The following is a 27,453-nucleotide window of genomic DNA, read 5'->3' on the forward strand; positions in this document are numbered from 1 at the left end:
CATTATTTATTTTAGGTTGTCTTTTTTAATATTTTAGGAAGTGGCTCAAAATGGGTGAAGAGATTATCCATAATTCTAACCCTGGATTTTTTTTTTCTTGAGTCAGTTTGTGTGACACCACAAACATTTTTAGAATGTTTCCCTGTGTTTCCCTCCTAGCCCCACAGCAACCACACCGATTTCCTGCTTTCTCCCAGGGCCGGTTAGCCTCACAATGCCTAAAAATATGCATTTTCATGAACCCAGATCTTTGACCATTGTTTAGAAATTACTCATTGAAAGCAAGGTATAATAAGGTATGCATCTGTGCAGCATTTTTGTTGTTGAAAAAATTAAGGTCAAAAAAGGGTCTATGTAAATAGATGATTTTTGTTTCCAATGGCGGCTTTTCCTCTCTTTGGACAGCCTATTTATCACAATACATATAATCTAATCAGCATTTCCAATTTAGACAATTTGAACAATTTCACAAGGGTAATCAAAAAAGTCCAAAGCATGCTTAATATTAATGGTGGTTTGTACAAAACTCTAGAAAGGGTATTTATGATGGAAAAGGAGTAAGAATGCTTGACCTGTTTCATCTATGATTTGTTGCAGGGGAGCTCTGCGCTACTGCACTTGCATTGTGCCAGTTATGAGCGTGTTTACTAGTGTCACAACTCATCAGAGCACTGGCAGCCACCTGGGGCCCAAAACATTGGAATCCTGGCTGTGTTTTTTTGCTTGCTGGCTCCCTTTTTTGCATGCAATGTCTGTTAGAATTTTAACAAATGTCTACTTCAGACCAGTATAGTTAGATCCCTCCTTGTTTATTACATCTGAAGTTTTTTGTTAGGGTTGATAATAAAGTCTTCTCACACACTTAGTATACCGGAGGCATCATATCAATCTGTTTTAGTTTGTCTGTATATCAACACCAGACCTGCACACAAATTGGTTCTGTTCGTTTTTTAGATATTATATTTCCCATTGTAATGAACGGAAACGCGATTAATCCGCTGCAGCCAAAACACAAAAGTTACAATACTGGTGCCTACCTTGCACAGAGCCTGGTTACACAACGCAGAAAAAGCACAAGGCAGATGTTTCCACTCATCCATGACAAGCATTTCCACTACCTTTAGCAGTTTCCTCTTTTTTTTTAGGAGGCATTCTTCTTTGTTTACTGGATGGGCAATAGTTCAACGTGTCGACATGGGAACTACTGTACGTCCACATTTATTCCTAATAATGCAGCTGCTTCTGGCATCTGGGATTGGGCCAATATACTTTTTGCCTACATATGCAGCTGCTTATGAGTTTTCACATTACAGCAATGTGTGTTGCCAATCATGGTTGCTTGGATTGTAACAATACATTTTTTGACCGATATGGTACGTCTGGGTATGAGGCCTGACAATTTGACCGATATATTGCTTTTTGGGAACTATACATTTTGGCACTATAAAACTTTAACAATACGGTAAAGTCAGTTTTGACACAATATTTCGATACTTTGATATAGTATCAATGGCATTTCTGTAAATCTATACTACCTTATGTTCCAGGCCATAAGTCACAGTTTTTGTCATAGTTTGGCCGGGGCTGCGACTTATACTCAGAAGCGACTTATGTGTGAAATTATTAACACGTCCGTCCGTCCATCCGTCCGTCCGTCCATCCATCCATCCATCCATCCATCCATCCATTGTCTATACCGCTTGTCCCCACGGGGGTCGCGGATGTGCTGGAGCCTATCCCAGCAGTCATCAGGCAGTAGGCGGGGGACACCCTGAACTGGTTGCAAGCCAATTGCAGGGCACACAGAGACGAACAACCATCCGCACTCATACCTACAGGCAATTTGGAGTGCTCAATAAGCCTACCATGCATGTTTTTGGGATGTGGCAGCAAACCGATGCAGGCACGGGGAGAACATGCAAACTCCACACAAAGAGATGGAATCGAACCCGCATCCTCCAAACTGTGAGGTGGACGTGCTAAGCAGTGCGCCACCAAGCCGGCCCAGTGCTACTGATATGTCTTTTTCTTCTTTATTATGCATTTTATGGCTGGCGCTACTTTTATTCCGGTGCGATTTATAGTCCGGAGAATACGGAAATTAATGGAAATTCGAAATAAACAATATCACTCGACTGGATTTTATTTTAAAACCGGTTAAGCTTTCTTGATTCAAAGAAAATTGATATGAGAACAAGCAAGTTCTCTTGATATTCTAGCATCAACAAAGTGCAACAGAAATGGCTAGTTTTCTTTTTATACACAAACATACTATCAGAAAAGGCTCGTATTTTATATGCATTAAAAGATCAATGTAAACAAACCATTTTGATAAGGTGCTTTATATAGCTGAACAATATTCAACATTATCTTTTGTGGAACCAAAACATACGTACATACAAGTACTAAACTATATTTTCTCCTTCGCTTTAACCTGCTGCTGTGATTATTCTGTAGAAAGAACATCTAATTATATGTATCAGCAAACAATTTTGCCAAAGGCTAACATTTCAAACATATCAGTTGTTCTACACGTTGCCTGTTGTGCCGATGCAGTTTAAAAAATAATCACCTTTTCCCTGCTCTGATTTTGGTGGGTCAAATGTGTTCCAAATCCAAGTATTCCTGTAATGTTCATATGTACTAGTCATTCCTGTTTGGTTCAAAGAATGAGTATTTCCATGGATAATGTGACATGTCCTACTGTGTGATCTGTCATTTACCACACCTCGAGTATACTGCTGAATGTGTGTACAGTTCTTTTGCTTCAACACGCAGCTATCAATTGTTGAATGCTAGCACTTTTTTTTGCAAACCCTTGTTTATGAAATTGAAATCAAAACACATAGATGCGTGTTCTGTTCTTTGTGTCTTGAAATGAAAACGAGCACATACATGTACGTACTGTAATGCCGCACTACTGTCACTCAAAACATGCATGCTTCCGCAAGCGAGACAACATGGGCCAAACAACTGTTGAGATGCGTCTACCAATTGTTACGTTGTTGTCAAGACAATCTCCTTTCTTGCAAAATCAAAAGTGCGCTTGCTCATGCGGATCCTTTGCATTGTCTCGTCTGTCAAGACACGATCTATGACCTCTGCGGAATCTGAGTCACGCATGCACAGAAGGTTGGCCATCTTGGATCACTAACTACAGCAACTACACTAATACCAAATATCTTTACATGCTTGCTCAATGTTCGTATACGATAAAATATGATATGATGAGAAACGTACACAAAGATCCTTATATAAAATTATAAATTATAGGTGGAATAAGGATGAAATAAGTTCTATTGAAATAATACACTGACGATATTATTTTATATATACGATATTACCTAACTTATCGCTTGATATTACTAATGCTTGTCATAAATTGTGTAGGCACACCTACGCATTTTGCGTGTGAACGTGTTTTGACCTAGTGTGATTGAAGGAGTTAGCGATCCAAAATTGCCGACCAAATTCAATTGATAGTTTATAAAAAGGAGGCTGTGTCGATGTGTGGCCAGCATCAATGTGAACAAATACACATTGATTAAATAGATGTATTGTTCCAGCACCAATGGTTACCTAGCGCAAGAAGAACCCTTTGCGTCCATGCTAAGACCACTACACCAAAGGCAGGACATAAAGAGGTCATTTTTCAACAAACATTTTGTGCGTAACCCAAATTGTTTGTTGGACGTTGGTAACAAGAGGTTCCAGGAATAATGACAAGCACACTAAATAAAAATATGCTTCCATACTCACAGTCCCACAAGAAAATAGAACCATCCCCATCCCCAAAAAGCAGAAGGTACTGTACGCTCACATGCCTGGAAGGAAGACCACATTAGGACAATGCAAGTGAGGGGAGCAGGTGAAAAATAAAAATTGGTAAGTTAAAAACAAATTGATGTGAGGCGATGAAGAAAGTAGAGACGTCAGTGATTGAGCTCTAGCTTTTAACTCAACACTTGAAGGGGAGAGGCAGGGTGAAGAAGAAAAACTCAGAGTGAAGTGGTTGCATAATACTGGACGTGTGTGCGATGTACTAGTTCTTTCTCTGATGCCGCATTGGAGCCTGAAAGGTTAGAGACAGAAACTATAACAAAATCATGTACACAGGAAGTGTCAGCTGCCAGGAAAATCCACCCCATCTTTCACATGGGCCTACAGGACAAAACTACAGCTCGAACACCTTACAGCCAATTCTACTTGTCTAATTATTTTAGAAATGGGTCACCACCATTGCATGTGCACAATTCATTGAAGGGCGAATGATGCTAATACCTGCCAAACTTCAAACTACTGTATGTTAGCTTGAACTCCACAGAGAACATTTGCCTTGTATGTTTGTCTCATACCATGTGCATAAGTCCGCTTAAGCTGTTTTTGGAACGCTAATGCGCAAGCCCTTCGAAACAAACATCCCTGGAGGTTTACTAATGACAGCAATAACCCACCACTTCTGATAGGCCCAAGCACCTTGTCTGTTACACAAACGTTTAGACCCCGCTTAAGCAATCTTTTGTGTGGGAACTGTAAATAATAAATCAGCCTATACTGACATGGGATCACTGCAGAAATTAAATACATTTGAATTGTATATTTTTGTTTGCATTAATCAGGCAGATGAACATAGCCTCAAAGAACAGGGATGCTAGCAGTTCTAAAACCATCTAAAGAAGCTGCGAGGAATATCCAAAACTCTTTGGTAATGCAAACGTCTCAGAGTGATCTTTATGTCTGCAAGATGTTAGCATTTGTAAATTGCACAAACTATCTAAATCAGCGGTTCCCAACCTTTTTTGCACCACGGACGGTTCCATATCAGACAATATTTTCACGGACCGGCCTTTATACAAGTATATAAATAAATAATACATTTATAATAAAAAACGCATACAAATAAAACTCACCATTAAGTATCTGCTTTGCGAGCTCAACTGGGGAAACATGTTACATGACGGGGACGAGCGTCTTGACCTGAATTAATTGATTGTCAATAAAAATCTTTTTTTTTTTTTTCTGTGCGGCCCGGTACCAAATGACCCACGGACCAGTACCGGTCCGCAGCCCGGTGGTTGGGGACCTCTGATCTATATGATCTTTCCTAAAAAGTACATTTTGTCACTGTTGTTTACAAATCGTTTCAACTAATTTTAAATATGCACCACGGAGAAGACTAAATATGCTTTTGACTTGAAGTCCTCTAAGATGGAATGTTAAATTAAAAAAAAATAAAACATCATCTACCACTTGTGCATTTTATTAACTGCTAATTATGTCCCACAATTAGCTTACTTCTCATTTTAAGCTCATAAGGCATGCTGCCAATAAGGTAAAGTTCCAGTGTGTAGGATTTTGGCCTGAGGGTGACCAGAGAGAAAGCTGAGGCAGCATCCGAAATGTCAAGTCCCAACTACTTTGTGCACAGTCAATAAAATGACAACTTTTCAGCTGAAGACAACATTATTGACGTTGTTTGCATATCCACTTCACATTGGCAAGTCGTGCGCCACAATATCCTTTCAACAATAGAACTAATTAAATCTACATTTTGGAGGTAAAAACACTTCAGTTATGTCGTAAAAGTTTGGAAGGAAAAGATGAAATGCTACTACATGGGGAAAAAAATGGGCACAATATGCATTGTTATTTTAGTCTTCTGTGAAGGCCTGCTACAATATTTTGGAATGAGTCTGCGGGAATCTTGGCCATTTCATGCAAACTCTTTTGCACGTTATCCTAGGTAGAGGTCAAGGCTCTGTGAGCTAATCCCATTATTTCACACGAAATACATCCATCCATGCCTTTATGGACTTTGCTTTGTGCTCTGAGGCATAGTCGTGCTGGAAAGGAAACATACTTCTTCAATCTGTTCCAACACAGTTGGAACCAGATGAATTGTTCTAATGACTTGGTACTAACAACAGCAAAGAAGTCAGTCAAAAAGGAGATTATTGGTCTAAATGATGATAGAAATTCACCTAATCAAACAGGCCAAATGATGATACAGTTGATGTTAGATAAGAACTACTGCATGGTCTAAAGCTGTCCCAAACGAAATATTACATAATACAATTGTCACACCATCTACCTAATGTCCTCAACGTCCTAATATGACATCAACGTATGATCGCTTCAAAGATGATGCTGAAAAAAAAACGAACAGCAAATAGTCCTCTGGAAGTATATAACACAAACAACAGAGCAGAAACACAAATCTGCAGTGCACAGACATACAAGATCTGAAAAGCTATAGAGAATAATTATGATAGCGTTGCAGTAAAGCAGGCTACTCCAGTGAGTCAAATCAGAGAGTTACCACATAGTCTCTGGGAACATGCAGCCACATTAAATAAATGTGGGAATGGCTTTCATAGGGAGCAAAGGAAACTCTCTCGACAATTATGTAAGAAAAAGGCCCTGAGCTTCTCTGTCTGTCTCTGCACACAGGCACACAACATAAACACATACTTTGCATGCACCAACAATAACACACCTAAGGGGCATGAACCCAGTCAGAAGGAGAAACACCCTGGGGAGGCTGTGACACAACTACCTGCTTAGATTTTATCAACAGCACTTAATCAGAACGCTTACAGCTGGTGGCTGCAGGAAGTCTCAGTGCATGGGTTTGCGCCAGTGTCGCTGAATAAACACCAATGGAGCGCACGTGGCTGGGAATGCAGACGTTTGCTGTTCTTCATTGTTACACCTTCACAGGGTTTGAGACATCACAAACAGGCACAATCAATTCCTCCATCTGATTGTGTTATGCTTCGGATGTATCACTGAGGCTGCTGCCAAGTATCGCAACAGTCATTTAAATAATGCACACCGAAAGAGCGAAGTCAACAGACGAGAACCGCGTGTGTCTACCGTTGCGTGCACAAGCGGTGCGTTCCGTCACCGGACGATTCTTTGCCCAACTAACCACTGGCTGCTGACTCATGCCTTCATAATTAATAGACAGCGTTGCATAATATGATTATGACACAACTTGGTCTTGCACTTAATCATGTAAAATTTCTGATTTAAGTTTTAATCATCATGAAGCCCTTAATACATTTGCCTCACTCACAGCTGGTGAGTACAGATGCTATCACGGCATCAGTACTAAACGACAGCAAACTGTCCCCTCAATCTGAAGAATTAACAGGAGTGAGGAGAGGCGAGGAAAGGGAAAGGAGGGGAGGGGGGCAGTGACAGGAGAGGAATCCATTTAAATGAAATGAAGAAGAGAGGCGTCAGCATTAGCAGTTAATCCACTGCAGTGAGAATGCTTTCTTTCTGCCTGCGGCCTCCAGGCAGTCATCCTAATAGGAACAGTAACACACACTGTAGTGTGTACCTAAAAGATTTCCATCAAAGCCTCAATCCATGTATGTTGAAATAAGACATGGAAAATGTGTAACAGCCGTGGATGCTTCACGTAAATGTCTCTCAACGTCCAACGAACTTTCCAGCGGTGCATGTCCCTACCCTAAGGCAGGCTAGCACACAAACATGCACACAAAAAAAGGAAACATCTCTCATTCTCTCTCCCTCTCTTTTTCTCTACCGCCCCCTTTTCTCTTTCTCTCACCCACACACTGTCTTCTTTTAGCCCTTGCTTAAAAAGGCTGCCTAAAGATAGAAACAAGTAGATGAGCGCGAGACAGCCAGTGTCATGGCAACATTGTACAGAGGTTTGCAAACACCATTTAACATCAAGTGCTCAATATTGAGGCTTTTTTTAAAAAAAAAAAAAAATCACATTCTATATTGAGGTCATGAAATATTGAATATCAAACGATAATTAGCAAATAATAAATTCACAACCCATTTTCAGAATGGGGATAATATCGGTCACGTTGCACTTCTCCCACTTTAGAATCTCAAATCAAAATCATCCAGAAGATTCAACTTAAAATGTCAAATACTATTTGACACTGGCTTTTTCCTCCCCCATTGCCCTTGCCACTCTGCTACCAGCATACATTCACACACATACTGTATACCCACTTTGTATCCACTAACGAAGAATTCCCCCAAGGCCACTTGCACATCAAAGCAGCTATTCTGCTGTCTGATTTTTTTTATTATTATTCAGAATTTTTATTTAAATAATAAAGACTTGAGCAGAGTAATAGCAAGATGGAAACCATCTCCAGAATGAGATGAGATTAATTTCAGGTCAATAATAAAACCATGGTGAAGTCACTTTAGTGTAAACTGCAATATGAGGTGTTACACACTTCATGTCGATAATAAGCCGAGTTGCTTTTCATGAATTTGGATCAATCAGGATCAATCATCTAAGGAAAAACTTAATTTTCTCAAGTGCAGGCAATGAAAATGGGGGTGGGGATTCTTATGCTGGTAATAATAACCTGTGCATGTGCATTCCTGCCGAAAATGCACCCCACTGGTCTAGTTTAAGATGACTGATGTCTAGCGAAAACTGGGTGAAATCAATCTGCACGATCATTACATTCCTGCATCAATTCCTACATTGATGATGTCACCCTATTATTGCAACACGTGGTGAAGGGATGATTATCCAAATTTATGTAATGCACACCAACAGTTTGTTCCTCCATCTTAAGTCAAAATGCAAATCCCTCGCAAGTCACAGCGATTGTAAAAACAAATAAGAATTTGGTGGAAAAAAAAAGTTGCATCAAAAACACACAAACACTTGGAGGTGCAAAGGTTCTCATGGATGGTCTGTGACATGTAGCTCATCACACAAGAGCTCGACTCAGTACAGTGTTGTCTCGATACTTAGCATTTGCGGTTTAGTTATTGTGGCTTCGTTCTATCACGGGTTTTCATTTTTAACTATAACTTAATCTATTGCAGTTTTACCTCGCTAGTTTGCATTGCGATTATTCTTCCTTCTAAGTTGTGCCAGTCAACAAGTGTTGATTTTTTATTTTAGAGACACATCCCACATTCACTCTGACGCGCGTGCACTACTCTGTGAGAGTGTTCAGAGAGGCAGTACGCATCCCCCTTTTATTAATTTCTGTACGCAGCCACTGATGTTAACCAACCAGCAGGCCGTGCTTGAACTGTTTCCATCTGGACTGCCTGACGCACTGTGTCCCCAGTTGGTCGGAGCGCCAAGCCCTGGCACACCGCTCTTGGTGCACTCTGAATAACAGAACGGCAGATTTGAACAAGGCTCTCGGTTTCCCAACGGTCAGAGTGAAGCAGTGTACCCGTGTAGCATATTTCCTCCAAGCGCGCTTCTTCATTCAGAGTACCCCTGAAATGGAAGCCGATGGAGGAAGTACAAGGAAAGTAAACAATTTAGGAATCAATGTGAGTGGAGCGTACGATGCACCCTGTCAGGGTTGGCCCAAAAACTTCATTGAAGTTTTTCTTTTTATCTTAAAATTGTTTATCTTAACCAGAATAACGCATCGCATTGTAGCCAAAGGTGGATTAATGTGCCTTGTAAATTCTTGTTGTGCAAACAAAGTTAGTTGCCATGACTACCAAAGTCTTGAAACATCTGTGAAATGTGAGGGAACCCTGTTTCTCACTCTGTCAGTCAACCAGCATCAAAGAAGTGCGTGTGTGTGTGAGTGTTTTGTTTTTTCTTTAACAATAATGACAATTTTACAAAGTTAATAATTATTATTTTGCTAATGAATCCAAATTATGCACCAGGCTCACCGAGTCGTGTGTAGCAAACGCATTTCAAAATGTGAACAATTAGGGGGCCTATGTTCATTGTAGAATTCCATCAATCTATGGCTCAGCGATAGCAAAGGTGTGAGTGTTAATGCTGGCTGTGCTCAACTTACAATGTTGACCCGCAGTGGTTCTGACCCAGGTCGTAGCAGTCTCTTCCTCCTGCGGCTGCTGCCTTCAGACCGCAAACGAACGGATGATGATGTTGACGGACCCACATCTGTTGGACAGGCTTAAGTAAGAAAGTGCTCAAAGACGATGCAGTCTAATGAACAAACATATATGAAAAATGAAATCAATGCAAAATGTAGTACCTGAGTGAGGCAGGAGAAGAGCCAAGGTAGTTAAAGTACTGGCGGGCAGAGGTAGGGAGCGGCACCGTTGCAGAGAAGCCTTCAGGGGCGGTTCTAACGGAGACACCCCCGGGGGGCGAGACAAGGCCTAAAGGGTCCTCAGGAGTTAGGACAATTCCCATATTGCATACAGGGCTGCTTTGATATACTGCACTCGGGCGGAATGTACACAAAAATCCTGCCTCTCTCCTTTGTGTTCAGTGAATTCAAAGTGTTTCGCATCCAGCATGCTAAAAGCAGTGGTGTGTCAGTGGCGCATGGCTGGCTGCAAACTGTCAGACTACACAGTACATCAAGCCAGGCAGGCAGCCTCTAAGGTTCAAACGAACTGTCTTTGAGTTAGGTTAACGAGAAGGAGAACTTATGGGAGCAATGAGGCAGAAAGTTGGACATGGAGGAAAAATGAGAGTGGGAAGGACAGGCAACAAAGAGAAAGACAGAAGAGTGAGAGGGGGATGTGAGCTGGTGGAAAAGCAGTGTCCAGAAATAAAGGCCTTCCTTTATAAATGGGGCAGAGCTTGCTTGCATTGTTGCAGCTAGCAGTGAGTAGTGCATAAATAATGGGTTAGGAACAGGCTGACCTTCAGCATCTGTGCTGTGTTCATCCATTATGGCCTTGTGCTCTATTTATCAGTGAAGTGGCGGAGACTAGAAGTGCGATTCAGACCTCTTTTTGACTGTTTCCAAATTGTTCATCAAAAGGAAGGGGGGTGCATTTATTCTATACTGTGCTTCGGTGAGGAATATATACAAGTACCTATTGATGCCAAATTTAGTGAAAGGATGCACAAATAAATGCCTGTGTTTAACATCTTACTCTGTTGCGCAACTCCGTGGACTGCATCGTGCTAGTAGCAGTGGCTTCAATGACAGAGCAGGGCCTGGGACAAGCGGGCATCCTTCTAAGGCCCAGTGAGTGTCGCATGGTGGGATTAGGTCGCTGCCTCCGTCGGCATAGTGAGCCAAACTCACTAGAATAGTTGCAGAGATCTCGGTCTGGGTTAGGTCTCCACAGATCCAATACAGCTGATGCCGGGCGAGGACGAGGGTGCGGCGGCTTCTGAGGTACAGAGGTCTTCTCTGTGTTAGAGTGGAGCAAGGCTGGGCCTGGCAGTCTTACACTGCAGCCTGTCTGGCTTGCAATCTGCTCACACAGCTGGGATTGGCAAAGACTCTCAGAGGCTTGGCCCAGACACAAGGTTCAACAATAAATACTTGCAGGACACTACATTAGGTACAGTTGAAATCAAACAAGACAACACTGTGCCTTTCAAACGCAATGCTTTGTTTTGACTCAAAGCCAGCAGAAATGTATTCTTTTAATAATGCTATGAGGACCTGCACCTTATCTGACATCAAATATGGGGATAATTAAGCATCAATTTGTCAATCATTGTACTTTTTATCAATTTAGATGCCAAAAAACACTAAGGAAAGTGCGTTTTACCAAATACAGATCTATCTATTCCAGGTCACTGGTGATGTATTCGTACACACGACTGACTTTTGTGCAGCCAGCGTGGGATCAATTCCCACTCAGTGACTGTAGGTGTAAATTGGAGTGTCAGTGGTTATCCTTCCCCATGTGCCTTCAACTAGCAACCATTTGGGGGACGGGAGGGAGGGTTGTCAGTCAGCTGAAGAGACTCAAGCGCAACTTTAATTCATTAATTCATGTAAATCAAAACTGAGTTAAGTATCAATAATAGCATCGTTGTTTATCCTTAACTGGATAGACCACACTTACTCTATATCGTAAACAGTAAATAGCACTGGTTTAATTATGAGGATTACATTTCTTTTAATTATAGTCTTAATTTAATTGGTAAAGGGAAAGTAAACCCCCACATTTTCTTTGGAATAATATGTTATGTGCCGCCCAACTGATTGTGTTCTGATTAATGTTTTGTTTGTGGAATATGAATTAAACAGGCAAAATCCACCTTTTTTTATCCATCTTAGGGGTCAGCCATTTTGCCACTTGCTGTCGACTGAAAATGACACAGTTGCCAGGTCTCAGGCCACAATCAATCACAGCTCACCAGTTTTCCGAAGCTAGATTATAAAGTAATCAATATCTATTCTCTTTGCAAAGGTAGCACCGTTATTATTATGATTGTTGTTTGAATTGATCTCGGGTGTACCTAATGTTGTGACTGATGAATGTACAGTTTTGCATTACCTTCTATTAAATTAGAAATCATACATTTTACACAATCACGTTTAACCAAAGAATTGTAGGGAACAGCAAACACAGTACGTGCAATTGCCCTTCAAACAAATCAGACGAGAGAAAACATATGGGATAATTCTACAAGCAACCAACATAACTATTTTAGCAGTGCAACAACATTCACATCACATGCCCTTGCACAACAAACCCTTATGATATTGCGCTGCTATGTCATTTCTTATTCTATCAACAGGATTGGGCGACCGTGCCCTGACTCAGTATGACTAGCAGGGACATGACTAATACCTGCACTAGACTAGAGTACAAAATTGAAGGATCGCCACCATAAAGCATCCGCATCATTGTGCTCTGGGGGACTCACACAGCAAGCTTCTTGAGGGGGAAAAAGGCTGCCGTTGCTTGCTACATGAGGCCGGCAGGCCAAAGAAGAGCAAACATCTCATCCGCCAGCACAATTACTACCACCTCTCGCCAACAGATGGTGCTAAGTGATAACGCTACAAAAGGTGCCATACTGACGTCATCTCAAGGTTGGTGAGTAGAATGTTTTATTATAGCCAATATTTACACCACAGCTACGAGGACTGAAGTCATGCTGCAATGAAAACTCTGATGCTGTTTTTATACTCTGTTGCTGTTACAGGAAAATGAATGTATCTGGTTAAATGTGTTACATGAACCACATATTGAACATGGACAGCAAACGCATGCCTCTGGCAGTGTTAATGATGAGGGAAAGGTTTGCGTTGGAATGTGGTTACGGCATCACTACGAAACTTAATAATACTGACTTCCGACACATTTACACAAATTCTATTATCGGGCACGAATGTTAAAAACGTGCTTTACTATGTGCAATAAATACAGCTGCATTTAGATGTATAATGTACATTACCTTAAAAGTCTCCTCTGTGGAATCTGATGATGGTATGCTATTGGCCACGGTCTCTTTACCATTTGTTTGTAATTGAGTCTTCACTTCCTGTATCTGCTGCGAGTCAGGTGGAGCATCCTTGGAATCCTCATCATTTCCTGTGTCTTCTTGTTCAGTTTCTCCTAGGTGCAGACAATTTAATGGATTCATTTCATGCTCAGCACGAGTCTCCGTGCTTGTAACCGAGTGAGGAATATGATTCTCTCCAATGGTGGGCCTGTGGTTTGTTGCCGTGTCTATATGATTGCCTGTACTCTTCGAGCCTTGAAGGCCATTCACACTTCCAGAAGCTGATGTCCAAAAAGCTTTGAAGACAACTTTAGCAGACCCCCCACCTGTCACGGGTTCTGGGACCTCATGGTCACAGCTACTGGATTCGGAGGATTTAGTGGTCAATGGTGAGGATGCAGAATTCAGACACTGCGGAAGTCCTTCGTCGTGGAGAGCTAGGGACACGCTATGGACTTTGTGTACTGTGCACTGAGGAACCTGAGGCAAGCTAATTGGTGTCTTGGCTTCCTCAGGAGGGGAGAAAGAACGGGATGTCGTCCGCCACTTTCTGGCTGTTTCTGCTACATTATTGAAAAATTTAAACAGTCCACCAAAATGTCCCTTCATGTCTGGATTTTTGGGAGGCAGTGCTTGGAAGTCTTTGACATTCTCAAGGTCTACAGAACCATAGTCAGAGTCAATAGTCTTGTCAAGAGTGGGAAGCTCAGAATCAAAGCTCCTCTCTGAATAGACAGGATTTGTCTTTCCCAAAAGAGAGATCCTCCTCAGGTAATTCCACACATCCTTGTGTCGCCTCCCTGCACCTTGGGTGGTACTTTTGCTAGCTTTAACACAAGGCTCCTCATAACTTGCAGCTTTGTTACAGTTTGTTGAATTGATGTGGTTTCTTTTTGAGTAGGAAACCCGTTCGGATGGTTTACAACCGTTCTGAACTGTAGTTTCTGGCACCGCCGTACAATGAAGATCTTCCGTCGGAGCAGAGAAGTCGATGTCTTCGAAAGAACAGTCAAACTCTGCTGTGTAGCCAGCGTATGAATGCCTCTTGCCACGGTGTCTAAGTGTGCCCCTGCTGGATTGCTGCGGAGTGCCAATGTCTCTGCAGAAAGAGTCCTCATCCACCAATGAGCTGCTAAGCTTGGCACTAGACAATTTCCCAGCCTTTCCTCTGAACACCGAAGGGGATTTGAGTTTTTTAAAGGAGCGAACTTTATCAGCAAATGAGGGTTTAGGGATGGAAGCTTCCCCAAGTAGGATCATGGAGTGGGGTCTCGGCTCCAGCTCTGAGACACCTCGTTTTCGGTTCAAGATCTTCCAGATGCCTCCAGTGGCACGGGGTCTCCGATTGACCTCCTGTCTGTCCTTGACAGGGGTCTGAAGAGATGAGGCCTGGGCCTCGCTCTGCATCTCTTCTGGCCCTGACCCAGTCTCTTTAATAAAAACACTGCTGATCTCATTCTCAACATCCAGAGAAACATTAAACACACGGTTCACAAACCCATTAGGGTTGTTACTCTCAGGGGCAGGATTGTCTAGTTGCTCCATCATCTCTCATTCCACAATGTCAGCTATTAACTCCGATGACCATCATGATTGCCTCCCCTCGCTTGTATCAACACCTAAAAGAATGAGAAAACAAAACCGTTCTGTCAACAACAATAATAACCCACCACTTCCCTATCCTCATATTGGGACCATCTTATTCATTGAAACCAGGAGGCAAAGTTGTCATGGAAACCCTCAAGTCAGCTATGTCTTGTTATTTGACGCTGGTTGTCACATGAAATGAACTTTGGAAATCTGATACTGAGAAAATTAACTGCAATTGTTTATGTCTACATATCGTAATTACTTCAGTAATGTACGGTGTGTAAATAATGGAAGCCTCATGTGTAAAGCAAACCTATGAAAAGTTGTTTAAACTTGTTTTTAAGTGACTAAAATTCTTTCCAAATTTAATAATTTAGACAATAATATACATTAGAATTCCAAGCATAAAAAAATTGCATTTAGTACATGCAAAATTACAATTACATCATTAGGTATGCTATCAGGAATACTTTCATATAAGTTATCATTTCTTTAACATTATTATTATGCCTGAACTTATGAACACTGCTTACATTCAAAGTATGAAGTCATTTATGAAAGACCAGCTACAGAATTTTTTGTAGAGCACACAATTCTGTAAAACGAGACTTTTTGCTCCCATTCTGAACTCAGAATTCAAATATTTATATATATATATATATATATATATATATATACATTATTTAGAGTAAATTTTACACTCAAACAATTTTGGAGTTCTATTTACTTGAAAAGACTTAGAAAAGATTCTAAGTAATAATAATAATAATAATAATTTTCTTACAATTTCTGACAAATTTAAAAAAAAAAAAACGTAAAATTTATTTACAATTTCTGAGTGGGGAAAAAAACTTTACTAGTTGTTTTTTAAGTAGCTATCAGTCAAAATTAGTTTGAATGTAAAATTGACTGTGGTAATTTTTACCCTCTTCAAAGTGTTAATTTGTACTCTGTGTTGAGAGGGGGATCAAATAGACTCGTTTTCCAGTCAAATGTACACTCTGAAATTTACAGTGTACTTGTGTCAGACACTTTTTGACACTCCCCAGATTGTTGACACTGGGCATCCACTTAAAACCAAAAGACAGGTTCTTCAACACAGTCACTTCAAACAAAACATTAACGCTGAGATTTGCAAGTTCAAGAAAAAGTCGTTTGCTTACTTCCCAGTCGTTGGTAAAGATGACATTATCGTTTAGGTCCTTAAGGCAGCATTAAGTCCGACTTTCACACAAGCGCTAAACTTTATCCAGCAGTCTCTTTTGCGGCTTCGTTGACATCCATGAGCGAAGCAGCAGTTCAGCGGCGGAGAGCGACGCCCTCCCTCCAAGATCCTTTCCTGCTCGGTTTACACAACAAAACCTCGCCCGAGCCAGTGTGACCGAAGCAACAGTGTGTGAGTTAAGCCACACACCGGTGAACTATTGGCCTGCAAATCCGGACGGTGATTTTAGGACTGTGCACGCGCACACGAGAGCGCACGCACACTGGACTGTGAAAGAAAACCAGTGGAGACAATTTGCACGCTTTCCCCACTGTCGCCTGAAAATCAGCTGTACAACACCGAGCTGACATCGGTGACTTAGTTTTTATTGAATGATAATCATTCGTGCTTGTAAACTAACACCAAGAACTTTTTGGAGAATTTTGTTGAGTATGCTTTTGGGCAGATTGAGCAAAGTACGGCCGGGGGGCCATATCCGGCCCGCCCCCAGTCTCTGACCGGCCCTCACAGTGACCAATTATTCAGTGCTTTTGGATTGAAAGTTGCTCTTTTAATTTATGCGCAGACAAATGGATGCAAGTGAGGTAGAGAGCAAGAGCTGTGGCACGGTTGCCAACCTAGTGACTTTTCCACAATAATTTGCAACTTTTCTGACTCCTCTTGCAACTATTGTTCCCAAAAGAGACCAGCAAAAATGAAAATAATTGGGTGTATTATAAGTCACAACTGCAGAGCGAATACGTCACTTTCAATAATGTTATTCTTCCCATTTATCTATGAGAATTACTTTTAATCAATGGTTAAAGTTTTATTTTAAAAAAATTATTTCCTAATTAAAACATGTAACACTGTATTGCCGCAGGCAATATGCCTTTTCTAAAAACATTAAAAATAATGTCAGCAAAGTTGATTCAGTTGGTCATGTGACCCCTTTGCAAAATGAATTGCCCACCCCTGTTGTCGAGAGCTTATCAAATGAATCAGACAGCCACCCACCACCACAGCTTCCATCCAGCAGTGAAGAGTTCCATAGAATTCAGTAAGCTGTCCACAACTCAGAATTTTGAACAGAGACGGGAAATATCCAACAGAATTCCTCTTTTTCATACAATAATTTGAGTTGAAAGTAAGAAGTTGGTGAAATAAATAGTTTATGATCGATGCTATGATAGCTTCCAATACAAAAAAAAACCCATTAACTTTATAATAGTGGAAGATTTGACAAGCCAGTGAATACTTTGCAAAGATATATGTACTATATCTTATATACCAAATATATGTATGGTATTTTCAGCAGTGGAACAAACTATAGCTAAGTGGAAATCACTTTTTGTAGTATTCTCATCAGCAAAACAAAAGCCAACTCTTACGCCACAATTGTCCATTTGCCTATTTGTGAGGCCGATATGTGCTAAAGCGAATTTGTCAGTGAAAACAAGTAATTGACTGCACTCTGGACTCACTAGTTGATCCTCCTTTGGGATTTGCCTTGAATGTGAAAATCCTCCCATTGAAAGGACACAATGGGGAGAGGGAGCTCGGGGGGTCGGGGAACTGAAGGAATTCACAAAACCTAAACAGCTCTACAGCCCCATAGCCGATAGAAAGAGGAGATGGTGGAAGAAGGGACCTAAATTTAAACATTTCCTCTCTGTCCTGTTTTGGGCCCATTGTCATTGCGTGGCGTTCTCCCTTCTGCACAGGAAGGAGTGGATCTGACATCAATGCTCTCGGGCTGACAATGCCAGGAAGTCTGTCTGACTGTATGTAAATATCTCTATGTGTCCATGCTTCCCTTGCTGCCCATGGAGCCACATTTCACTCCCTGGTCCTAGAATTGCAATAAGCACTAAACTACTTATTTCCAAATCTTTCGACTAAGCCTCCACTTACTTATACGGAACATACATTTTTTGTCTGGTGTGTTGTCAGTTTTTATGCTTTCGCTCATGTCTCTTCCATTCCCTCCCTCCCCTCCCTCCACACACTCAGTCACTTCCTCAGAACCCCAAGCCGTCTTCCTGCTGTCCCCTCCCATCGCAAGACATTCTGGCCGAAACTGTGAGGCAGTACTCTGGCTCATGCACGCACGAAACAGTTCTGAAATACAACACTGTATAAAAATACGATAAAGTGAGATGCTTCATTGAGTGCATTGATGTATTTTCAGGGAAAGGAAATGCGAGCGACAAATGGATGGCGAGATTAAGAGATGTATGGACCTTTAACCAGCTGGTTCCTGTGTCTAAAATGATACGTTTTGTTGATGTTTGAGACGTGTACATTACCGCCAATTGCCTATTTATCTGGAGTGTTGAACACTCTCAACAGAGCTCTTTGAAATGATGTCATTGACTTCTCATTGTCAGAACAATCAACCTCTTCCTCCTCTTCCTATGACACAGTCCTCACTGGTGGAGATTACGGTACACAAACACTTGCTAAATTTCAGCCCAGCTGTAATTATTTCACCAGTCTTTGTCAAAGTTGTTGAGTGAAAACAGGCTGCCTTCAAAAAGGTTGGCCAGACTGGGTCAGTGGGGGTGGGGGTAAGGCGGTAGATATGTTGTGATATCAAATGGGAGGCTTGGGAACTGAATTGAAGAGGTGTGTTTCTGTTTTGAAAACAACTGGGAGTTCCATATTATGTTCAGGGCAGGTGTTTCGTAACACATTTTAAAGCTGTCTGGATTGCTGAGTTGAGAGAAAGACGCTGGCTGACTCCTCTGTGCGTGTATTCCATACACTGTGTTTAGTGTGTAATGTGTTAAGATCTGTGCAAAATGATTCAGCATTAATTTTTTTTTCTGGACTTTTTACATTGAGCTGGCCCAGGTGCCAGTTTTTCCTCGTGGTCAAAAAGAGTTGGAATTATCCTGACATTCCAGACATTCCCTCTGTGCTGACCTGTATTCTACCCTGGCCAGGCAACGCATGGCACTATCATTGACACGCACGCACGCAGACACACACACACACACACACACACACACACACACACACACACACACACACACACACACACACACACACACACACACACACACACACACACACACACACACACACACACATGGGATACTTGAGTCAGGTTTGCTTATTTCTATCGTATATGAGAAGTACCAACTAACAAAAACATGGATGATATTAAAGAAGACCAGTCTAAGTTATCAGTGATGTGAAGGTCTACTAAACAAAATAACAAGAAAGAAAGAACTAGTAAATAAAAATGTGTATGACTGCATGGAGGGGGCGCAGCTGGGGACTTTTAAGCTTTATCAGGGTGAATCTAAAAACAGGAAGGCGGCTTCCAATAAACAAGGGGAATGGTGGACAACTGCAGTTCTACTTCCTGTTGCAGAGCAAGAAAGGAAACAGCAGATTTTTTAGGAATTCAAATCTGTGGTTTGCACTTTAAACGTACTCTTGTCAGTAATTAGCTTTCGTGAGTCATGCTTGTTTTCTTTTTTTGTCTTTATCGATTTGTCTATTCTTATGGTTGTTCTTTGTCTTTGGATGGTATAGGACTTGCATATGAGAAGTTGATTGAAATGATAAACCCTAACCTATTTATTGTTTATCTGGTGGGTTATCTCACAGCATCTTGCTTGAGCCGAACTGGACTCGGTTTCATTTGTGGGTGAGCAGCAAAGAGAAAAAGGCAGCCTGGCACACAAAAAATGTTTTTGGTCTTTTGAATGCATCCACTTCTTTGGTGAGGAGACCTTCTCACTGAATCCCATTAGAAAAAGAACCAAATCATCAAGCAGATGGGGCAGGATATGTTTCTAAATACTGCAACATGATGTGTGCAGCTTACGTAGCCGTGAGAGGGGTGATCCAAGGTAACTTTTGAGCATAATTAGCGTGCGCTAGATAGAACACTGGCATTCTGATTGTTAGGAATGTTTGTTTGGAGGTGTCTCTTTTATCTCTGATGAATGCTGACCTCTCACCTCAGGATTGTTTTAGTCCTGTTTCTAGTTCAGTTGGTAAAGCAACATTATTTTATCTCTATAAGGCGACCAGTCATCAAAATGCAACACAAGCGCGATAACAGACGCTCCACTGCTCCGGTCGATGTAAACATGTCGCGTGACAAGCATCCCCACCCTTTCTAATCTTCGGCAACAATAAGGTATCATCTTGTGAGAGCATTCAGGAATTTTAGACGTTGTAGTGCTATCAATGGCTTTGAACCACAAATTACTCTTATCTAGTTTCATTTTTGTTGTTTTAGTAATATATTTGGGCTTTGCACCCTTTGCACATTTATTTCCCAAATTCTAAACGTTTTATGGTTCTTTGGGTAAACAAATTAAGAAACAATACATTCACTAAAAATGAAAAGTTAGTTAAATCCAATATAATCTTACTGTTAATGTTTTGCACTTCATATGTAGATCCTTTGTTTCCTACCTCAGTTTGGGACCTACAACAGATTGTGTTTGCAGATTCCGGACTATGTTTTGGTTTCAATTCATTAAAGAGAAAGACTAATCAAGCAATTTTCGTTTGTATTTATGAATGTAAGGATACTGGATACTAGTGTGAATGGAATGGGTGAAAATGCCAATCTACAGGGTAACTCGCAGCATCCTTTTTTTTATTATTAGGGGGGAAGAAAAGAACTATGAACTTTTAATTTTTCGAATGGAGTTCATACATTTTCAATTATAAACTATAAACTGAACTAGTTCATTTGAATAGTTGTGAAAGGAACTGCACTTTGAACTAGTTCATGTAGAAAATGAACTTTCCCAACACTGAAGGCGATAATGAGATGATGTGATCCCAACCGTTGTCCTGTGCAAGGTTGCTTTTAACGGGGAACGAATACTGTTAGAGCGATATTGGGCAATCTCACTCGTTTCTTACACGCCAGCTGCATACACTATATAATCTTCATACATAATTCTCAATATTTATCCCTGCACTTTCTCATGGTTCAGTATGCAGAATTAACACAGCCAGTTTCCTTCCTGTTTAGGCGCAACCGAGTGGCCTCGAGTTAAACATGGGCGAAGAGCGACATCTAGAGGTACTACCTGAAATGTTGTCTTGATTTATTTGGATGGATGTTTAGCCATGTCAGAATTGACAGATATCAGAGCCTTTGGCATTATAATAATTAGGGATAACTGTCGATAGTGCGTCTATCTTTTGCACAACTCCAAATGTGTTAAGCTCCAAACCTTGCCGTGACCCTGAAAAGGATGAGCAGATCCTACAAAATGAGAGGGGGAAAGTGCTGGGTTTGAAAAATTACAATATGTAGTACAGTATAGCCTATAAATTTATGGTAAATATTATATTCTAAATTTATCTGTCTGTCTGTCTGTCTGTCTGTCTGTCTGTCTGTCTGTCTGTCTGTCTGTCTGTCTGTCTGTCTTAACCACAGACTAAAAATGTAGTCAACGCTATTCGCCACATGATGACGCTCTGGGTCTTCCAAATGGGCATGGTTGCCTGCTTCACAATACGAGCCTTTATTCCGAATCAGATACAGTGCATGTTTGAGAATACTTTTTTTTTTTTTTTTTAGAAGCCACACAATACAGGGACACAGTATCCAGGTTTCCATGGGTTTTGCACAAGATCACTTAAAGGAAAGGAAATAATCTTAAATAATGAAGTGATAGGCAAATTTCACCATATGATTTTAACTAACTGCTTGAACAGGTTCTGTTCACTCGTTCATTGAATTGCTGAATATGAGCTGGTTCCCATAAGACACTGCTCCCAAACATAATGACAAGCCAGGGATGTCCACTCTACGGCTCTATGTGTCTGAATTCTGCCATACATAAATGACACCCCGAAGCTTCTGGTTCACCTCCCTGTAATGGGTGCAGGGATATGTGCAATTATTTCAAGCAGGTGACCAGATATGGTACCACAAATTTGCTCCACTGAGACCTATATGTGTCATCAGTGGATTGTGGTTGTTATAATTAAGATGTGAGTGTCCAAAGTTATTTGTGTGTGTGTGTGTGTGTGTGCGTGAAGTAATTTCACATAAAAGTGCAGAAAAAGACAGGGGGAGGTGTGACCCAATTATTTTCTTTGCAATAATAGTATGTGATGTCACCACTAGTCCAAACACGACATTCTAATTTATTTTTTGTTTGTGAAATATGAGTTAAGCAGCAAAATTTACCACAGCCCAGTTTCAGACAACTGGTGAGCCGTGATTGGTTGTGACCCGAGACCCAGTGACTGTGGTCATTTTGTTTTGACAGCAAGTGTAAAAATGACCGCCCCCCTGCAATGGATAATTCAAATCATATTCTACAGATGAAACATTAATTAGAACACACAAAAAAATCGGGGTTGACTTACCCTTTGATATCATATGTGAGGATTTCTACAGTCAGTTTTCAATCCTTGGAGTGTTCTGTTGAATAGTTCCATCAGTAAATTCACTCTCATAATTTTCTCTTTAGCAGTATTATATGATGTCATTGACCTTGCACATTTGCTAAAACTGTTAATTTGGAGTGGAGAATATACTCATCATGTAGTTTTGCAAGGGAATTTCATAAAATCTGATAGTAGCAAATTGATGCAAGTTAGGTAATGACTTGGTCTGAATTATAAACTACAAGTCATGTGGAACGTTCTCATTTATTATTCAGTGAAGCATATCATCCCTGCTAAAGGCTTTAAGAGGAGAGATAAGAGCAAGAGGCTCTTTTTATCTGTATATAAGGAAGACATACATTTGTCGCATCTCTCTTTTCCTATCAGTCATGACAACGTCTCATCATTGAGTATATGCTTCATGTTTCCACCTTATCATCCATCTTTCCCGAGTGCACATTCACACATTCATTTGGGTATGGGTAAAAAAAAAAAAAAATCCTGACTATTAGGTGAAAGATTGTCGAATATTTTTCAGCACTCAAAGCTAAAGCCTGTAGCTTTCATGTTAGCAGCTGTCTGAGCCAAAAATGGCCAATTACCATCATTTTTCCTGCTGGTGTTGGTAATGTTAGCGGGAGCATCAGGCAGATAGAAGGGACCCGGCGGCAGATGAGGTAAAAACGGCAGAGATAAGCCACAAAATTAGACCGTGGAAAACAGACAACATCCACCATGACAGGAGGTGAATCCATCATTTGCAAAGGAAATGGATTCAATCAAATGGGTCCCCCTGGTATGTGACTACACACAGGAATTGTTTTTATGATAATAATATTATTGCAATTGCATTACCTGGTCTACTCACATTGATTATGCAGTGTAAATAAGCAAGACCCCAAGAAAGACAGAAAAGGTAAATCTGATGTATCAGCATACCATTTTTGAGATGGGAATGAATTCTGAGACACTGGCACGGATCCGACCGGATGTATATATGCAATGTTTGTCGATAGAAGTTTAAAACATGTATCCAATAAAATCACTCTCTTGTATGTCTCAAATTTTATAAAGCTGAGCCCGAGTCAATTAAAGAAATGTACGCATCTTATTCCCGACACCTTTTAGTTGGATGATTCTTTTCATGTGGCTTTAAAACCAGTGTGACACTGAGAGTTGATGAACAGAAGTTTAAACAGAATGAGAGTCTAGGATGGTGAAAGAGAGTATATTTTCCTCAGATGAAATATCTCTGCCTGGCTTTTCATCAGGTTTGATATTGCAGCTCAGAGTGTCACATGTGGGTGGCTTTGGTTGCCTTTGAAAAGGGATACAGAAAATGTTTTATCTCATTCACTCAGCTCGACGTTTGCGGTGGACTGAAACAAATATCTGTTTTGTCCAGCAGAAATACACTGTATTTTAATCAAAGAATAAAAGTGACTGCTTGGCAGGGGGTTAAGAATAAACTCCTTGGACATGAATGGTGCTTGATGAGATGTAATATTGACCTGAATGAGTATGCAATCAGTTTTAATCAATGTACAAGGATATTTTTTATTCTACTCATTAAATGCACAAAAGAGCTTTGGCATAATTAAGCACTTCAAACTACTTTTTGATTCAGATGATTCACCTGATTATTCCAGCCAATTACATCTTGTTCTGATTCTGGTTTTGTAATATAAATGAACTTGCTTTCTTCTGATAAAGGATGAGATCCATACCGCACAATAGTTGCAGGCTCAATCAGTTCTCTACATCCAGACATCGGCTTATAATATTGACTGCGCATCCATTTTACACATTCCAGACTTTGTCGGCTTTTCCAGAATGCAAATCTATGTTTAAATATTTGAAAACTTGGCCACTACAGCTGTAGGAATTGAAAATAGATAATGATTGTCATTTTGGAGCTATAATGGCTGGTGCTCTTCTCTGACTTTGGCCAGAATTTTCAAGCGTCTGTGTGTAATTTGGTGCACAAGCTGAACACAAATGCGTTATTTTGTGCTGATGCCCAATAATTTGTTTTGTGGATTTGGAATGACATGCAGGACAGAAGTAGTATTGCGATAACATTCAAATTTGGATTTAGTTGATTTTTTTGCAAAAAATGTACAAAGGTTCTTGTATCTAATGTTGGTTTCTTGTTCAGCAGTTTTGTGCCATCATTGAATGGTAATTTTTATTCCAGGAAAGGCTTTGCATTGAAAAATGTACAGTATTATCCAAAATGAGTTAACACATATATTTTGCACACACTTTGTCCATATTTAAAATAGCATTTTTGTCTGGTTAGGAAGTGCGTGGTCCTTTGAGGCTCCCACATTAGCAGTGGTGAAAAATTGTGGCACCCTTCAACATTTAAGATGCTCATCGTTGTTCTTGTTCATCCCAAAGATGATTGATGTGGTTGAGGTCAGGACTCTGATCGCGTGTTCTTCCATGCCAAACTCTACCAAGAATGTGTTTGATTTCTGCACTGGGCCACAGTCATGATGGCAGATTAAAAAAAAGTCTTGCCTTAACGTTTCCCACAATAATGAATTATACGTATAGAATTGTGCAAAATGCTTTGGTAAAATAAATTATATCTGAGGGTTAAACAAGGGACTAATCCAATCCCTAATGCATCCCAAAACTGTAGTTCATGTAATGATTCTCACTCTTATTTTATGTGATGAATTCTTATGTGATAATGATCATTCTGTGATAACAATGAGCTTTACATGTCTCATTGCCTCCATCTGCCCCAAAAGAACATGTCTGGGAACAGGACATTGCCGGAACAGTTAATCTGCCTGATTTGCGTCTCCCAGTATGGCAGCTTTGTTGCACACATTGTTTGTTCTCCAGAATAAATATTTCCACAGTGTTGGCGCACACTAAATGTTAATTTATCCTTGGCCTGTAATGGCCAAACTGCATATGGCATGTTTGTGTTTTTCATGTTTGTTTTTCCTCCTGCGTATCGGTATTACAAAACATTTGTCATCATCTCCATAAGTCTTTGTATAATGTCTATTGCAGGGATGAGCAACAAGACAAGTGACTCTTCTATTGATCATTGGAAAAATGCTTCCTCTACCACACAGGTGTCAAACTCAAGGCCCGGGGGCCAGATACGTCCCGCCACATCATTTTATGTGGCCCGCAAAGACAAATTGTGCATCAAATTCGTGTGTCATTAATACAATTGCAAATTGTCTTCACTTTTAATAATATCTTTTATTTTTTAATATCTGACCAGTTTTTACTCGTCTGATTTGAAAACGAGTTATTTGTCAGTTTGTTTTGTAGCTTTTACTGTCTATAATATGAGGTGCTCATACATTTATTTGGGTTGACAGTCATAATGGCCCTCCGAAAGAAGCTATGACTACAATGCGGCCCGCGAAAATAATGAGTTTGACACCCCTGCTCGACCACATCTGATGACTTTGAAGTTGGAATAACACCAATCACCACCGGTGGCAGACATCACCTGGATTTTACCAGTTTATATCCATTCGAGAAGATGAACAAAGAGATGCTTTCAGCATGCCACCCAATATATCAAAGACAGAGAAGAACACGTACACCAGGAAATGCACACTAATGTCCAATCCCAACACCCACACTTCCAACTTTGTGCTTTACACCAGTTTTATTCCAGTTCTCCTAAGTGCTCTGTCGCAACACCCCTTTTGAGCCCTTGTTTAACACTTCGGCTGAGCCAGCATCCACGTCAAAAGTCCTTCAGCCAAAGCATATTGTCCACAATTCATTGCAGAAATGATCCAAATAGTGGGAAACTTGCGGATTTACTGTGCTATTTTTCGCTTTTGTATATGTGGAATATCTATCGAGGGAAAGGGCGAATAGTATGGCAGGTTGCTGAATGCGTTTATAATATGCTTAAGGTAGAAGCATAACAAAGTACACAATTTAAGTACCATTTGAGGAACACCAATATAGCTGTGGGTAGAGCAGGTTATCCAGTAACCAAAGATTACGCTGTTTTAATCCCGCCCTGTCAGAGTCATGTGTCATTGTGTCTCCCACCACCATACGTAGTTTACCACCAAATAAATGTTTTGAATCCTTTTTCAAAAGCATCCACCGTCTGTGGAGGTGTTCAGGAAGAGCATTCCACAGATGGGGAGCTGCAGCCTTGAGGGCATCTCCCATGGTCTTGAGATGAGTCCTAGTGGGCGCGGAAGATGCAACTGACCTGACCGGGTTCTGGCTGATTTGTGAGGGTTGAGGAGTTCAGCGAGGTACAGGTGGGGGCTACACGGTACAGACAGTGATGGGTGTGAAGGAAGACTTCGATGTGGAAGTGAACATGGAGCCGGTGCAGAGTGCGAAGGATGGGGCGGGGTGTGCTCATGTTTATGCACTCTGATCAGGACCCGGGCAGCACTATTTTGGGCATAATGAAGCCTTTGTTAGCTCCTGCCTGGGATCCTGATGTGGAGTGTGCTACAGTAGTCCAACCTGGAGGAGACAAAGGCATGGACAAGCGTCTTAGCAGCAGGACTGGAGAGGAATGGTCGAAGTTTAGCGATATTATGGAGGTGAAAGAAGGAAGTTTTGCAAATGTGGTTGATATGAAAACTCAGATGGGAGCCAAACTAGACCCCCAAATTAGTCATGAAGGGATAGAATGAGTTATCAAATAACACATTTAAACTCTAAACTGACGTGCACTGTAAAAAATACGACAAGGTATTCTTCCATTATGTATTGCAATAAAAAAATACAGGATTGTGTACTGGATCTTCAGATCAAGACAGTTTCCTTTGCTGGTTGTTTATTGCAGCTATTAGAATGTCCTCGGTCCATTTCTTCCTATTTGACTCTTTCAACATCATATATTATGAAAGCACGATCATTCGAAAAAATCAGCTAATCCTAAACAAGCTCTCGCTAGTCTATGCCTTTGTAAAGTTAAGTGTCTTATTGTAAAAGCTTGAATTAATCTTCAGCCTTTACTTCATTGCTTTTGGTGTTCTAGCATCAAGAGGAAATACAGTATAAAAACAAATGTTATTCCATACTGTATGCAATGCAGTGATTTAATTTGATAATGAAGGTTTGGACCTCAGCTTAAACAAGC

The 27,453-nt window shown here is 40.7% G+C and overlaps 1 protein-coding gene across 5 annotated transcripts in view; it reads right to left on the reverse strand.

The window, feature by feature from the left end:
- The window catches only part of LOC119129596 (rho guanine nucleotide exchange factor 9), a 47,529-nt gene extending 31,327 nt beyond the window's left edge, over positions 1-16,202 (reverse strand). Inside the window, exons 1-5 of one of the 5 annotated variants that reach the window (XM_037262903.1) lie at positions 15,925-16,201; positions 13,124-14,790; positions 10,852-11,190; positions 9,996-10,122; positions 9,795-9,901 (exon numbers count right to left, since the gene is read on the reverse strand). In XM_037262903.1, coding sequence (XP_037118798.1) covers positions 9,795-9,901; positions 9,996-10,122; positions 10,852-11,190; positions 13,124-14,719 — 2,169 coding nt within the window. In that variant the 5' untranslated portion in view covers positions 14,720-14,790; positions 15,925-16,201. Of the gene's footprint in view, positions 1-9,794; positions 9,902-9,995; positions 10,123-10,851; positions 11,191-13,123; positions 14,791-15,924 lie in introns of all 5 variants that reach the window. The other 4 variants (XM_037262904.1, XM_037262905.1, XM_037262906.1 and 1 more) reach the window with 4 other exon arrangements.
- Positions 16,203-27,453: the final 11,251 nt, after the last annotated feature.

The sequence above is a fragment of the Syngnathus acus genome, chromosome 10 (genome assembly GCF_901709675.1).
Source record: "Syngnathus acus chromosome 10, fSynAcu1.2, whole genome shotgun sequence".
Classification (NCBI taxonomy): domain Eukaryota; kingdom Metazoa; phylum Chordata; class Actinopteri; order Syngnathiformes; family Syngnathidae; genus Syngnathus; species Syngnathus acus.